Source organism: Xenopus laevis, chromosome 5L, assembly GCF_017654675.1.
Source record: "Xenopus laevis strain J_2021 chromosome 5L, Xenopus_laevis_v10.1, whole genome shotgun sequence".
Taxonomy (NCBI): domain Eukaryota; kingdom Metazoa; phylum Chordata; class Amphibia; order Anura; family Pipidae; genus Xenopus; species Xenopus laevis.
Genome location: NC_054379.1, coordinates 1,381,616 through 1,397,616, shown reverse-complemented (window position 1 = coordinate 1,397,616; position 16,001 = coordinate 1,381,616). Strand labels below are relative to the sequence as shown.

The 16,001-nt window shown below is 39.9% G+C and overlaps 1 protein-coding gene across 1 annotated transcript in view; it reads left to right on the top strand.

Annotated features, from left to right (window-relative positions):
• Positions 1 to 16,001, top strand: part of LOC108716400 (1-phosphatidylinositol 4,5-bisphosphate phosphodiesterase beta-1) — a 296,085-nt gene that overhangs the window by 85,701 nt on the left and 194,383 nt on the right. The window contains exon 3 of the mRNA XM_041562430.1: positions 9,875 to 9,943. Within this exon, the coding sequence (XP_041418364.1) occupies positions 9,875 to 9,943 (69 nt within the window). The remainder of the gene's footprint in view (positions 1 to 9,874; positions 9,944 to 16,001) is intronic.

Here is a 16,001-nt window from a genome sequence, read left to right as displayed (position 1 = left end):
ATTTCCTTTTTCTGTGTAATAATAAAACAGTCGCTTGTACTTGATCCCAACTAAGATATAATTAATCCTTATTGGAGGCAAAACCAGCCTATTGGGTTTATTTCATGTTTATATGATTTTCTATAGACTTAAGGTATGAAGATCCAAATTACAGAAAGAGCCATTATCTGGAAAACCCAAGGTCCCGAGCATTCTGGATAACAGGTCCCATACCTGTAATAATAAAACAGTCGCTTGTACTTGATCCCAACTAAGATATAATTAATCCTTATTGGAGGCAGAACCAGCCTATTGGCTTTATTTCATGTTTATATGATTTTCTAGTAGACTTAGGGGCACATTTACTTAGGGTCGAATATCGAGGGTTAATTAACCCTCGATTTTCGACTGTCGAAGTTAAATCCTTCGACATTCGAATAATATTCTACCAGAAAATTGTTAGGAAGCCTATGGGGACCTTCCTTATAGGCTAACATTGCACCTCGGTAGGTTTTACTTGCCAAAGTAGGGGGTCAAAGTTTTTTTTAAAGAGACTATCGAATGCCCAAATAGTCGAACGATTTTTAGTTAGAATCTTTCGATTCGAAGTCGAAGTCGTAGTCAAAGGTCAAAGTAGCCAATTCGATGGACGAAGTAGCCAAAAAAATTATTCGAAATTCAAAGTTTTTTTTTTATTCTATTCCTTCACTCGAACTAAGTAAATGTGCCCCCTTAAGGTATGAAGATCCAAATTATAGAAAGATCTTTTATCAGGAAAACCCTAGGATAACAGGTTTTCTAGTAGACTTAAGGTATGAAGATCCAAATCCCCTCCCCCCCAGTAGCCTAACAACAGAACAATGGGAAGGTAACCAGATAGCAGCTCCCTAACACAAGATAACAGCTGCCTGGTAGATCTAAGAACAACACTCAATAGTAAAATCCAGGTCCCACTGAGACTCATTTAGTTACATTGAGTAGGAGAAACAACAGGCTGCCAGAAAGCAGTTCCATCCTAAAGTGCTGGCTCTTTCTGAAATCACATGACCAGGCAAAATGAGCTGAGATGCACCTACACACCAATATTACAACTAAATACACTTGCTGCTTCAGGAATGACATTTTATATTGTACAGTCAATTATTTGCAGTGTAAACAGTGTCATTTAGAGATAAAAACATCATACAAATCATGAATCCTTTTAATGCATTTGGAGTGAGAAAAAAATTCCCGATTTTTTTGGCGTTTGGTAAATGCTTTTTGCATTTTCGTGAATTTTTCGATTAAAGCAAAATGGGACTGATTCCTCTTTGCTAATACACAGTAATAAGTTTAACCAGTGAAGCTCTGAGGCTGCCCCTGCCACTGCCCTTACCCGCTCCTTAGTACAATCTATTTGCCAATCACATTGGAGAGAAATGCCCCTCCCCTCCAGTCTGATGGCATTGGGGCAATTAATGTATATACTGAACATACTGAATATATACTGTATATATATATATATAAGTGACAAGCTGCTGGAGTGGCACATGTCCTTGGCTGCCCTTTATATAAATATATATATATATATATAATAAACACACAGTATTGGTGGCGTAAGTCATTTTGTGATAGACAATGTGATATTTCTCACTCTGACGCAGAATTCCGGGGGAAGAGAATTTGTCAAGTCTTCCTTGGAATAAATGGCGTTACCATGGTAACTGGCTGTAGCATCTTCCTACATCACTAGGGAACAGCCTGGCTACAGGCACTGGGCTTGAATGTTCTCTATAAGAAGTGTCTGAGGGGTCGCTGGGAAGCGCTCGTGCCGGGACTCTCACACAGGCAGCATAAGTCAAATGTAACTCATCCTTTTTTTATGCTTCTGACTCTTTAAACAAAAGGGAATATTTATGACAATTAGAAAATCTGATGAACTTTCTGCAAAAGACTCAACATTAAAGACTGGACGTTGGGAGCAAATACTGCTTGTCCCTACTCTCATATTAATATTCATGGTTCACCTTTAAATTCACTTTTAGTATGTTATAGATATGGTAGATATGGTATAGAACAGCTAGTTCTAAGCAACTTTTTAAAGGGATACTGTCATGGGGAAATTTTTTTTTCAAAATGAATCAGTTAATAGTGCTGCTCCAGCAGAATCCTGCACTGAAATCCATTTCTCAAAAGAGCAAACAGATTTTTTTATATTCAGTTTTGAAATCACTCTTTACTGCTGTACTGCAAGTTGGAGTGATATCACCCCCCTCCCTTCCCCCCCAGCAGCCAAACAACAGAACAATGGGAAGGTAACCAGATATCAGCTCCCTAACACAAGATAACAGCTGCCTGGTAGATCTAAGAACAACACTCAATAGTAAAATCCAGGTCCCACTGAGACACATTCAGTTACATTGAGAAGGAAAAACAGCAGCCTGCCAGAAAGCATTTCTCTCCTAAAGTGCAGGCACAAGTCACATGACCAGGGGCAACTGGGAAACTGACAATATGTCTAGCCCCATGTCAGATTTCAAAATTGAATATAAAAAAATCTGTTGCTCTTTTGAGAAATGAATTTCAGTGCAGAATTCTGCTGGAGCAGCACTATTAACTGATGCGGTTTGAAAAAAACATGTTTTCCAATGACAGGATCCATTTAACTGCCCTTCATTATTTATTTTTTATAGTTTTTTTTAAATTATTTACCGCCTTCTTCTTATTCTTTCCAGCTTTCAAATGGGGGTCACTGACCCCATCTAAAAAAAACAAATGCTCTGTAAGGCTACACATGTATTGTTATTGCTGCTTTTAACTTCTCATATTTCTATTCAGTCCCTATTCCAGTCTCTTATTGAAAGCAATGCATGGTTGCTAGGGGAATTTGGATCCTAGTAACCAGATTTGTGAAACTGCAAACTGGAGAGCCGCTGAATAAAAAGCTAAATAAGTCAAAAACTACAAATAATAAAAAATGAAAACCAATTGCAAATTGTCTCAGAATATCCGACTCTACATTAACAGTTCATTTAAATTAACAATCAATCGATATCTCATGTATCAATATACAGCCTGTTTATATTGGGGAGTTACATTTCATTTAATTTTCTTTCTTACCACATAAAAAAAATCAGTTTTGGGGTACAGTTCCCCTTACTGGGCTCTTGTACTGAACAGAATCAAGTGCAGGATCAGGAGGATTGAGACAAAAGAGACAGAGAAGAATCTTTGGCTGAGGAAATAAGGAGAGGGGGGAGGGGGTAACAAGGGGAAGTAAACCCACATCTTTTCCATGATAATCTCAGATTGGAATAAGGGCGAGTAGTCGTCTCACTAAAGACATGAGGTGCTGCTTTTATTCTCTAACACAATTGGTTTTGTCTAGATAAGTGCGGGTGCCAAGGAGCAGTTAAAGGGATAGACAGTAGAAGTGAGAACCGCTGGTGCAGGAACCTCTGGACAATAAAGTTCTATAATCAGCAATATAAATTCCAGTGATACGTATGTTCTTTGCTCAGGCCTCACCGAGGTCACCCCAATAACTAGGATTTATTGCTGTCGAGGCTTCAGTAACTCCGCCTCCAGATTTAGCCGGCAGCAGATTGGATGGATATATTGTGTGTGTGTAATTTTATTTACCGTACAGGCACGTGAGGGCCACCCCATAAAGCTGCTGCCCCAGGCACAGGCCTATATGATAAATACAGACAGGCCTGATCTCCGGGTATTTTTGTATAAAACTCGTTATTTATGAATTAGATATTAAATTTATCTGTAAATGCATCTGTGACATTTACATTTCATGGGCTTGCTGCCCCCCTTTAAAGGGAAATGTTCTGTAATTAGACTAGAGTGACACCTATTGGCCCATCTAACTCTGGGCAGGGGGTGGGGCTGTGATGTAACATGGGTGGGGCTGTGATGTAATGGGGGTGGGGGGCATTATGACGTCAGGGGCTATGACATGGTGATCAGTGATTGGCCGATCGCCGTGTCAATCACAGGGAATCCTGCCCGGTTTTCCTAATTTGTAATACCAGTCAGGCCATTTTGACCTGGACAGACCTTCAAAAAACCACATTGTCCCAGTGAAAACCAGACGGGTGACAACCCTAAATGAGAGTCAGACTCTACATTTGTTTTCTGTTAAAGGGAAACTCTCATCCCTACTGTTAAAGCTGCTTGAATTCTTTACAAAAAAAAAACCCCTCTGCTTCAGATTGACCAGAAATACGCCAGATGACTCTCCTCTGCTCACTAACTTCATTATCTAAAGTTTCTTTTCTCAGAAAATCAATTTTCAGCCAACTGTAGACAGCCAAAATGACCAGCAGACGGTGCTAATGTGTCAACAGCTGGAAGAAGACAAGTGATTTTTCAATATAAAGGCACAATTTATACACTGAGCTTTGTTTTATGCAAATACATATTTTATGTTGTTGTCCATGGAGAAAGTGATTGGCAGTGACCCTGAGCTCTGCCATAGAAATAACATCAGCCGGATTTATAGAAGTAAAAACCATAAAATTGTATTAAAATTCCACTTTCCTGTGTAGTTGTATCTGGGCTGCCGGACAAGTGTTCAGAAAATCACAGACATTCAGTTAAATGTCCCGAAGTTTATACAGACTGGTGGCCTGTGCTGCTTTCTGGGAGTTGCTGCAGGGAGTTGCTGCAGGGAGTTACTGCAGGGAATACTCTGGTTATTTCCATGTCCCTCATATCATGGATAAGACAACAGCTTTTGCTCAGCAGCAGGACATTCCCCAAGTCATTCTATTTCTCTTTATAAATAAACTCTGGAACCAAAATAAGATTCACTGCTCACAACAATCTCACTGGCCTGTGCCCCACTGTATACAGAAAGCAGCTCAGTATATACAATATATACAGTATTTATATCTATTCTCTGCAGTCTCACCCCTGCACAGGTGACAGGCACATCTCACGGACATCTTCCAAAAAAACCATCAATGTTGTGACCCCATTTGCCTGTTTGTCCATCCATCATCTATATGTCATCTATCTACTGATCTATTTATCATCAATATATCTATCTATCTATCTATCTATCTATCTATCTATCTATCTATCTATCTATCTATCTATCTATCTATCTATTATCTATTATCTATCTATCTATCTATCTATCTATCTATTATCTATTATCTATCTATCTATCTATCTATCTATCTATCTATCTATCTATCTATCTATCTATCTATCTATCTATTAACTATCTATTATCTGTCTGTCTGTCTATCTATCTATCTATCTATCTATCTATCTATCTACTGATCTATTTATCATCAATATATCTATTTATCTATCTATCTATCTGTCTATCTATCTATCTATCTATCTATCTATCTATCTATCTATCTATCTACTGATCTATTTATCATCAATATATCTATTTATCTATCTATCTATCTGTCTATCTATCTATCTATCTATCTATCTATCTATCTATCTATCTATCTATCTATCTATCTATCTATTAACTATCTATTATCTGTCTGTCTGTCTATCTATCTATCTATCTATCTATCTATCTATCTATCTATCTATCTATCTACTGATCTATTTATCATCAATATATCTATTTATCTATTTATCTATCTATCTATCTACTGATCTATTTATCATCAATATATCTATCTATCTATCTATCTATCTATCTATCTATCTATCTATCTATCTATCTATCTATCTACTGATCTATTTATCATCAATATATCTATTTATCTATTTATCTATCTATCTATCTACTGATCTATTTATCATCAATATATCTATCTATCTATCTATCTATCTATCTATCTATCTATCTATCTATCTATCATCTATCTATCTATCTATCTATCTATCTATCTATCTATCTATCTATCTATCTATCTATCTATCTATCTATCTATCTTTCTTTTTATCTATCTAACTATCCTGTGTCCCAGAGCTTGCAATCAGCCTGTGAGTTGGGAGCTGTGGGGGCAGTGGGTCATTATTATAAATGGTGAGTTAAAGAAATGAGCCATTTAATTTGCCCAGGGATATTATTATTTCTATTTGTATGGAGTGAAGCTGCCATACTGTTTGTACCTCACACATGCAACTGGTTTATCTCATTCAGTGGAACAGTGGCCTCTGGTGGTCAGAGAAGTGTATGGTTGATACTTATGTTTAATTGCTTCTAAACCATAATAAATTAAAATATACAGAGAGTTAATATTGTAATGGAAGGGTCGGAGCAGGTTTTGCTTGTGCCCAGTGTGTTTGTTACCTGCTCCGTGTGCTCCGTGTGCTCCGTGTGCTGCATGTGCTCCGTGTGCTCCGTGTGCTCCGTGTGCTCCGTGTGCCATTAATGGGGAACAGATATTTATGAGCAAATAAGTCTGAGGAACAGGAAAGCGAGTTGAAGTGAGTGTGACAGGGCACTGGGCAAAGAATGGCGGCAGTTTTCTCTAGGGTGTAAAATAATACAATAAGGAAAAGACCCGGCCTTGTTTATTTTCCTTTCCCGAAAAAGGAAATCCTGCTTTTATGTTCCCCTTGTGATCGCACGGCTCAAGCCCTTGTTTTGCACCCGAGAGCTGCACTTCAGGCAGACCGAATATTTCTGATCGGATATATATATATATATATATATTTTTATTTATTTATTTTTATTTTATATATTTATTGTATATTTATATTTATTTATATATATATTTGTTTTATATATATATATATATATATATATATATATATATATATATATATATATATATATATATAGTATATATTTGTTTTCATTGTAGCAGGTAACAGAACAGTAAGTGACATTTCTCAGCACAAGTGCAAATGGTGCAGCAGATTTCTTTCATTTACTAAAATGGGTGCTAATTGGAGTCCATGTTAGCGCATTACATGCAAGTTGCAAATTAGTGACACCCTCAGTAACAGCGTCAATCTGGGGAAAATATAGTGTTAAAAAGTTGACAGAAGCAAGATGTTGTTGCAAGCCCGTGCTCTACTGCATCTGCTCGTGCTCCAGAGTATCTCTCCCATGCTCCTCTGCATCTGAACGTGCTCCATTGCATCTGTCCTGTGCTCTACTGCATCTGCTCGTGCTCCACTGCATCTCCCCATGCTCCACTACATCTGCCCTTGCTCCGCTGCATCTCCCCATGCTCTGCTGCATCTGTCCCATGCCCCACTGCATGTCCCCCATGCTCCACTGCATCTGCCATGTGCTCCGCTGCATAGCCTCCATGCTCCACTGCATCTGATCCATGCTCCAGTGCATCTTCCATATGCTCCAGTGCATCTCTCCATGCTCAGCTGCATCTGCCCTGTGCTCCGCTCCATATCCCTATGTTCCACTGCATCTCCCCCATGCACAGCTGCATTTGGCCCATGCTCCGCTGCATCGGGGCTGCATGTACACTGCCCAGAAATCCAAATTCATTACTCTCCCCAGACATGTGTTATAATGCAATATTGTTCTGTCAGTGCTGGAATTTCTCTTTCAGTCTGGAAATATATATCATTTCCCAGTCTGTTTTATTCTAGTTCTGTTTTATTCATTGGTAAATAGAGTTATTTCTTTGCTAATAGCGGAGGAAGAAATACTGAGGCTCATTAACTGCAGAACAGCAGAAATATCATTTACTTTCATCTCGTTTCCTTCGTGTAGATATTTCACTCTCATCGTTAGATGTTTCTCTGCATCACTTCTTCCCTCTTTCATCTTTAAGAAAACAACTCGTTTGCATAAAACGCAAGAAACGAACCCTGTACTTTTATTAACGAGTTTGACATTATATTGCCCAGAACATAATTGCTTCAGCTTTAATAGATCTTGTCTGGGCCCGGGAGCTGTTTAAAGCTGAGCTCAGTTATGTGATACAAACCTGGTTTTGGGGTTTCTCCCCCCCGCCCCCTTCATATGTGACTGAGGACATTGCAGCGTTCCCATTGCAGAGCCATCGAGCGACACAAATATACAGAATTCATTTGAGAAATATTCCATTAAATTTGCTCCGATTGGTTTTCTGGCACCTGGAAACAAAACCGGTTTCTTAAGTGTCCTCACGGGAGCAGTGGCCGGACTGTATGGGGCAGATTTATTAATAGTGATGGGCGAATTTGCACCGTTTCACTTTGTAGAAAAATTTGCGAATTCGCAAAATGGCGAAAAATTCACAAAACGGCGCCAGTGTCTCGTTTTTTTACGCAAATTTATGCCTGGCGAATACATTCCCATCACTATTTATTAACACTGGAGACAAACAGCACCGGACAACAAATTGGAAAACAAAAGCAAAATGTATTCTAACCAGTTACATTTATCACTATGATAAGTTTGCGTCGCTGATAATTAAATGGTTGTTGTTTTGTCGGTTTGTGCCGCATTAGAGAGTGAGTATCACATTCGTCACCTCCATAAACAAATGGTTTTGGGGAAAACAATGGTTTTGTGCCGTGAGCATCGAGGGATTAGGAAACAGGAAAGTTATTTGAATGCAGAACAATTCACAAGTTAGTGAACCTAGAGCTGAAGTGGGAGAGTGAATTAGAGTGCAGGACCCCTGTGTCTCCGGAGTGACTGTTGCTCAGCAAGAACATTGGAGCACAAGGCACGAGTGAGTGGGGAGAAGCCTTTACAAGGTTTAAGTACAACGTTTGAAACAGATTAAATCTATTTTCTGATTGGTTGTTGTGGACAAGTGCATTTTTGCAATTTAGATCTAATTTTTGTATTTGAACCCTAATCTCTCACTGGAATCAAGTGGCCCTGTGGCCTCAAGCTGTAAAGTGGCCTGTGATTCCTCAGTTTGTTTGTTTTTCATTTCATACACATGGACTGCCCTTTATCTAGGGCTTTCACTGTGCCCCACCCTGGCACCCCAATTAAGTTTCTAGCACCTATTTCCAGCAAAAGAAATGTATCATACAGTGTGAATACAAAGCCATATCTAGTATATAACTAACCATATCTAATGTATATCAAACCATATCTAGTATATAACTAACCATATTTAAATTATAACTAACCATATCTAGTATATAACTAACCATATCTAATGTATAAAAACCATATCTAGTAAATAACTAACCATATTTAATGTATAACTAACCATATCTAGTATATAACAAAGAATGTGCCTCTATGTATCAGTGCTTGGCCTTGGATCAATGTCTTGGCACAGATTGACTGACCAGGACTGTGGCATATTAAGGGTTAAACAGTAAATCCATAGTATTGTGGGAGAGCTGAAGTCATGATGGAGACATACAGAGTATGAACCAGTGGTGTGTCCCTCCCTATAATATGAGCAGTGAGATGATTTATAGGTGCTGGTCGGGGGCTGTAATCACACAATGATCACACACATCAACTCTGAGCAGTTTGGCTTTTTCCCTCTGACCTGTGTCACCCCCCAGCTCCGTCTCACCATAGCCCCCCAAATCCTCTCTCTATATGCAGCTAAACTATAGGGGCTTCTCACCTGCCCAACATTTATATCTCTCACTGTGTTTTAAAGGGGCAGTTCACCTTTAAATGAGCTGTTAGTATAATGTAGAGAGGGATATTCTGAGACAATTTGTAATTGGTTTTCATTTTTCATAGGATTGTAGGAGTATTTATAGGACTGTGTATAGGACTATATATAGGACTGTATATAGTATTGTGTATAGGACTGTATATAGGACTGTATATATAGGACTGAATATATAGGATTGTGTATAGGAGTGTGTATAGGACTATATATAGGACCATGTATAGCATTGTGTATATGACTGTACATAGGACTGTATATATAGGACTGTATAGTATGGGATTGTATATAGGACTGAATAACACTCATTATGCAAACCTGTCTTATATAAAAATGAATTAATAGATGAAATGTTTCTTTTTTCCTGGCAGGAGATGGAGCTTTTGGATCTGAGTCTAGTGAAAGATGCCAGATGGGGCAGATACGCTCGCACCCCCAAGGTAAAGTAGAACTACACTCGGCTTTATATGTGGCCACAGAGCTGGAGAGAACTCCACTTAGTTCAAATCACATTTTACTCCCTCTGTTATTCACCAATTATTATTTACATGAGATTATTATTTACACGTCAGCTGATAAGCCTCATTGGGTTTTTCAATAGATTATCCTTGGGCTCCTGCTTGTCACTCTGGTGAGCTCTGTACAGACAAGTTCTGGAGACAAGTGGGCTTATGTCACTGATAGTGGGTGAGTTCCACTGGTACCAGATAGTCTTTTATTAGCACCCAAAGTCCACTGACAGCTGCAAATCCAAAAAAAAATTCCTTAAAACAAGTCTCTGGATTAGACTTTCCTTATTCATTGATGTGTGTTGATGTATATCTGTTAGCATGTATATCTTGGAACGGCATGCAGGACATACAGACAATGCAGGACATACAGACAATGCAGGACATACAGACAATGCAGGACATACAGACAATGCAGGACATACAGTTAGTGCAGGACATACAGACAATGCAGGATGTAATGGGGTCATGATTGGGGTGTAATGGGGTCATGATTAGGATGTAACGGGGTCATGATTGGGGTGTAACAGGGTCATGATTGGGGTGTAATGGGGTCATGATTGGGGTGTAACGGGGGTTATGATTGGGGTGTAACGGGGTCATGATTGGGGTGTAACGGGGTCATGATTGGGGTGTAACGGGGTGATGATTGGGGTGTAACAGGGTACGGCCCAGTAGCTGTATCAGTGTGGGTAAGAGACGCTGTGTTACCCAGGCTTTGTTTTGGGCTGCTCTGCCCGGATACAGGGAATGTCCCAGTGGGCCCAGGATCTGGTTGGTTCCAATGTTAAACAAATCTGCGTTCTTATTCCTACTATACGCTGTGTAATACAGATACCATTTAGTACATATATATATGTATATATATATATATATATAGACAAAAAAACGGCAGCAATCCAAGGATTTTAAACAAAAATCAAATGTGAAAAGAACAGGTGCTGCGTTTTTTTTGTCTATATATTTCTGTTTTGGTTTAAGCACCCGGGTCTTGCTGCTGGCTCAAGGTGTGCGCTCCATTTTGCATTATATATATATATATATTGATATATATAGAGAGGGATGTAGATGTCAGGTTTCTGGTGGGCCCTAGAAGGTCCAGTCCGATATTGTATCCAAGGGAAGAGAGTGTAAAGATGCCAGAGTAGCGACTGTAATGAGAAAACTGACGCAATCTTCTCCCTTCTTTGTTTCTGTCAGCTCCATAAAACTCCATCGCAGCCGCTCTAATTATGTTATGTCTTAAACATATTTGATATTGATCGGCTGCTGTTAAAAGCTTGTCTATTTCATTTCATTATTCATAATGTTCTCCTCAGAAAAGAAGCGGCCGGCCAGCGCCACCGCACACCACTTGTTAGGAGTCCGGCAACATCACTTGCCATTCTGCTGAACTGAATTCTGGGACAATAAATCATCAACATCAGAATATTCTTCATTTAATCACATACCAAGCATTCACATTCCAGCAGGATTTGTTATCCATTCAATATTCCTACTGTGTACAGCTATGGGACCTGTTATCCAGAATGCTCCGGACATTAAATTAATCCAATTGGCTGCCTAACAGCATTTTGGAAACCTTCTCAATAGGATTCTGTTGGGGAGGCAGTTGGGGAGGAAGTTATGAAGGCAGTTGGGAAGGCATCTAGGAAGGCAGTTGGGGAGGAATTTGGGAAGGCAATTAGGAAGGTAGTTGGGAAGGCAGTTGGGGAGGAAGTTAGGAAGGCAATTGGGGGGAATTTGGGAAGTCAGTTGGGAAGGCAGTTGGGAAGGCAGTTGGGGAGGAATTTGGGGAGGCAGTTAGGAAGGCAGTTGGGGAGGAATTTGGGGAGGCAGTTAGGAAGGTAGTTGGGGAGGAATTTGGGAAGGCAATTAGGAAGGTAGTTGGGAAGGCAGTTGGGGAGGAATTTGGGGAGGCAGTTAGGAAGGTAGTTGGGGAGGAATTTGGGAAGGCAATTAGGAAGGTAGTTGGGAAGGCAGTTGGGGAGGAAGTTTGGAAGGCAATTGGGGGGGAATTTGGGAAGGCAGTTAGGAAGGCAGTTGGGAATGTCCCACACATGGCCAGATAAGCCACTGACTGATATTAGGCAGGTTTGGATTGGTGTCTCCATCTCCTCATGTTACTGTGCAGTCAATCCACCAAGTATAGCAGAGTGTCTGTGAGTTAGTAGGTTTGACACCTTTTTGGGAAGGTGACATAATGTCGGACCTTCGGCACCACCATCATCCAGACCTGCAGACTTCACCGTGTCCCCCGGCACCAGCGCTAAATGTCACTGCCTTGTATAAAAGAGAGAAAGTCAGAGAGGATCAGGGGTCTCAGCACATGAGAGGGTCGGGTGGGGGATAATAAGTACTGCACCCCTAATTACCCCACTAAGTTTTGAGGAATTCTATCCCCAAACCCATAATAATATTGTGCTTACCCAGCATTTCTTTGCTCCCAACACGGCAGAGTGTGGCTGAAAACTATGGGAATAATGGGACAATAATGAAATAATACAACAATCAGTGTATGTTGTGAAGACAATTGTGTAACTTGATTAGATGTTGTTGATGTTAAGTTGTGAGAATCTGGCGCCAGTGTGAGAGGGGCTGTCGTTTAGTGTAGAAATGAGACAGAGAACCAGACTCCTGCTTTATTCTCTTTATTCTCTTTATTCTCTTTATTCTCTTTATTCTCTCTCATCCTCATTTCTCAGATAATAAGTGATGTAAACACTGGATCCGGAGAATATGTCAGGACAAGAGCCAGTGGAGTAATTAGAAGTTACTGGGCCCCACAGCAAATTCATTTTAGGCTCCCCAACATATCCAGAGATTGTCCTGTTTTACCAATATATGTTGCAATTCATTAATCAGGGCTTTATGGCCCCCCCCTGCTTTCTCTGTAGTTACACCTCTAGTGAGAGCAGTAAAGCCTCCTAATAGATGGATGAATTAGAGTGTCAGCTTCACTGCCAATATATATATATATATGACGTGCCACAGTTTGCATGTACCGCAGTCCATCCTGGATTTTACTTCCTATTTCTTTCTTTGCTTTATAATGATTCCCCAAGCTCCTTCTTTGTTTTTCTGTTTGTTACATTTTTATTTCATGTCGATAATGATAATTCCTTGGTGTTTTTATTTCACAAATGTCCTGCGACCACTTCCAGTTCAAACTGCCTAATTATTCTCGGCTGTGGAACTGACAAAGTGCCTTTTTAACCTCCAGAAGGATTTTTCACACATGAATTGGCCTTAAGAAAAGCTTTTTTATTTCTAATTTAGCTCAAATACAGTATTTATAGCATTGCCTGCTGCTGCTCTTGTTGTTTCACGATCTCACGTTCAGTTCATTTAAAGATCAACTACATTTTAAAGACAAGTAGGAGTCGGTCCCAGTTCTGTGGGAATTAAAATTGCACCAGAATTTAGTGGGGTAATTAAATAAAGGTCTTTACCAGGTCCAGTAACCCATAGCAACCAACCAACCGGTTATTTAGCCACCATTTGACAAAAACTCTGCTACCATGTAGCAAAAATGACAAATAAAAAAACAAACAAATACAAATTAGTAGTGTAGAAATGATACCTATATTGGCTAACTATAAAAATAGATTGCAAGCTTCAGGGCCCCTTCGTCAGGCAAATTATAAATACAAAATAGAAAGACAGAGCATATATACTGTTAGATCAGTGACAGGTATTTATGGGCAATACATTAGGAAGTTACAGATAGATAGAGATCAAATGGCACCATTTGAACGTAGACATCTGATTGGCTGCTACGAGTTATTAGACCTTGTCTAATAGGAACTAATGCAATACCCAGTAGAATTATTCAGGTTTTTCTGGAGTTTATTAAATACGGGTATGAAATCTATTATGCAGAATGCTTCGTCCAGATAAGGGATATTTCTATCATTTGGTTTCCATACCTAAAGTTTGCTAAAAATGATTTAAACCATGAAATCAACCCAACAGATATGGATTTGTGCAGTGTATATTGGCTTGGAGTAGAAAAGGAGGAAATCTCATGCCCCGAGGGCTGAATCTGTTCTTGTTTCCAGATGAAAAGAGTAAAAAATGTACAAACCTGTTTAACCCCCGGTGTTAATTCCCCAAACCAAGATAACACTCATTTTCATGTCACAAACTACAACTGCTTTCAGCTTTGTCACCACAAGCTCTCGGGAACAATTACTCCTCAACAAGGGGAAGAAACATTTGTCACGTTCTTTGGGCTTTATTGATTCTTCTCAGAGTTTTGTATATTGTCGAGACATTGCTGGAAAAACCTGTAGATTTGTTACATTGCCCTGAATATAAGGAAACAGAATACTGTCTCACACACACACACACACACATATATATACAGTATAATCATTAATGGATAAGCCAATATATATATTTTGTTGCAAGGTGCTTGGCCTGCCCTCGTTTGTACAGTCCATGGAAGTCTGACGTAGAAGAACATCTTGGTTTGATTATTTGTGATCTTTCTGTAGCATTTGAGGCTGCACCTTCAGCAATGGTCACTAGAGACACAATGGGGCAAATTCACTAACATTCGTAGTTTCGCCAGGCGCAACTTCGCCGCGCTTCGCCGCACTTCGCCAGGCGTAGTTTCGCCAGCGCTCCGCAAATTCACTAAAATCCGAAGTTGCGCTCAGGGGTAGCGTAAGGTTGCGAAGTTGCGCTAGTGTTGATTCGCGAAGCGAAGTTACGCTAGCGATGGTTAATTTGCATACGGCGCTAGCGTTGATTCGCTATGTAAAGCGAAGTTACGCTAGCGAAGGCTAATTTGCATACGGCGCCAAATTCAAATTTCAATGGAGGAATACGTATCAGCACTACAAATGCCTAGAAAACCTTCAAATCAGCAAATAAATGTTTATTTTGCCCTACACATGTGCCCACTGTCTAGGTAAGTTGCCATGAGTCAGGAAATGTAGGGGGGAAGGAGGGGAGCCCCAAAAATGTTTTCGATCTTTTTCAGCCTATCACCCATAATGTAGAAAACACGCCAGCGTTTTTTGGGACTTAAAAGAATTTTGACTTTTTTTCAAACAATCCCTATCTACTCTATTGCGCTTCGCCAGGTCTGAGGTGGCGAAGGAAGTCTTGCGTAAAAGGTAGCGTTCAGTACACTGCGCAAGTTAGTGAATTTGCGTAGTTACGTCGCTAGCGAAAATTCGCCTGGCGTAAGGGTGCGAAGTAACACTAGCGAAACTACGCCAGCGTTCGTTAGTGAATTTGCGCAGTAACGAAAATGCCAAACGCTAGCGAATTAACGCTAGCGTTCGGCGCTTAGTGAATTTGCCCCTATATTCTCACTCCATTGCTTTGCCATTTTCATCTCAACACGTTAAACTCCACAGAGCACCCCACTATCCTCTAGCAATGGCTACACCTGCTGTCAGCTAAACTGTCACCTCAACGGCGGGAGCAGGAGACGTTAATTCTGTGCGATGCTCTCGGCTTTTCTTTCATTCAACACAAAATGATAGAAAAAGAATGAGTTTCATTTGTAATTTACTCCCAGCTATTCTTAAATACTGAACATTCAATCAAGAGAAAAATGATGTCTCTTATCTTGCAGATGTTTCACTGGCAACTCATGTTCATTCCGTCATTAATATCTAAGCCGACAATTAAAACTGCCGCCTTCCACTTCTGGCAGCAAATATGTTTCACTTATGTTTCAGCTAATTTATATATATATGTATTGGGTTTATTTTCCCTTCTCAGCAGCAGCCTCCATACTCTGGGGAGGTTCCAAGCCTTTTTGAGTAAAATGATCAGGTTGATGAGGGCAGTGGCAATTTGTGAATCTGGCAGTTGCAGCATTATTCATGTGCAAATTCATACAGGGGGTAATAGTTGCCTTTCGCACTACCGAATTTGCAGGTTATGAACAATGATAATTGCAGCCACTACATTTCAATTGTAAAGCACTTGAATTTGGCAGTTGGTGCATTCAGTGAAGGGCAAAACA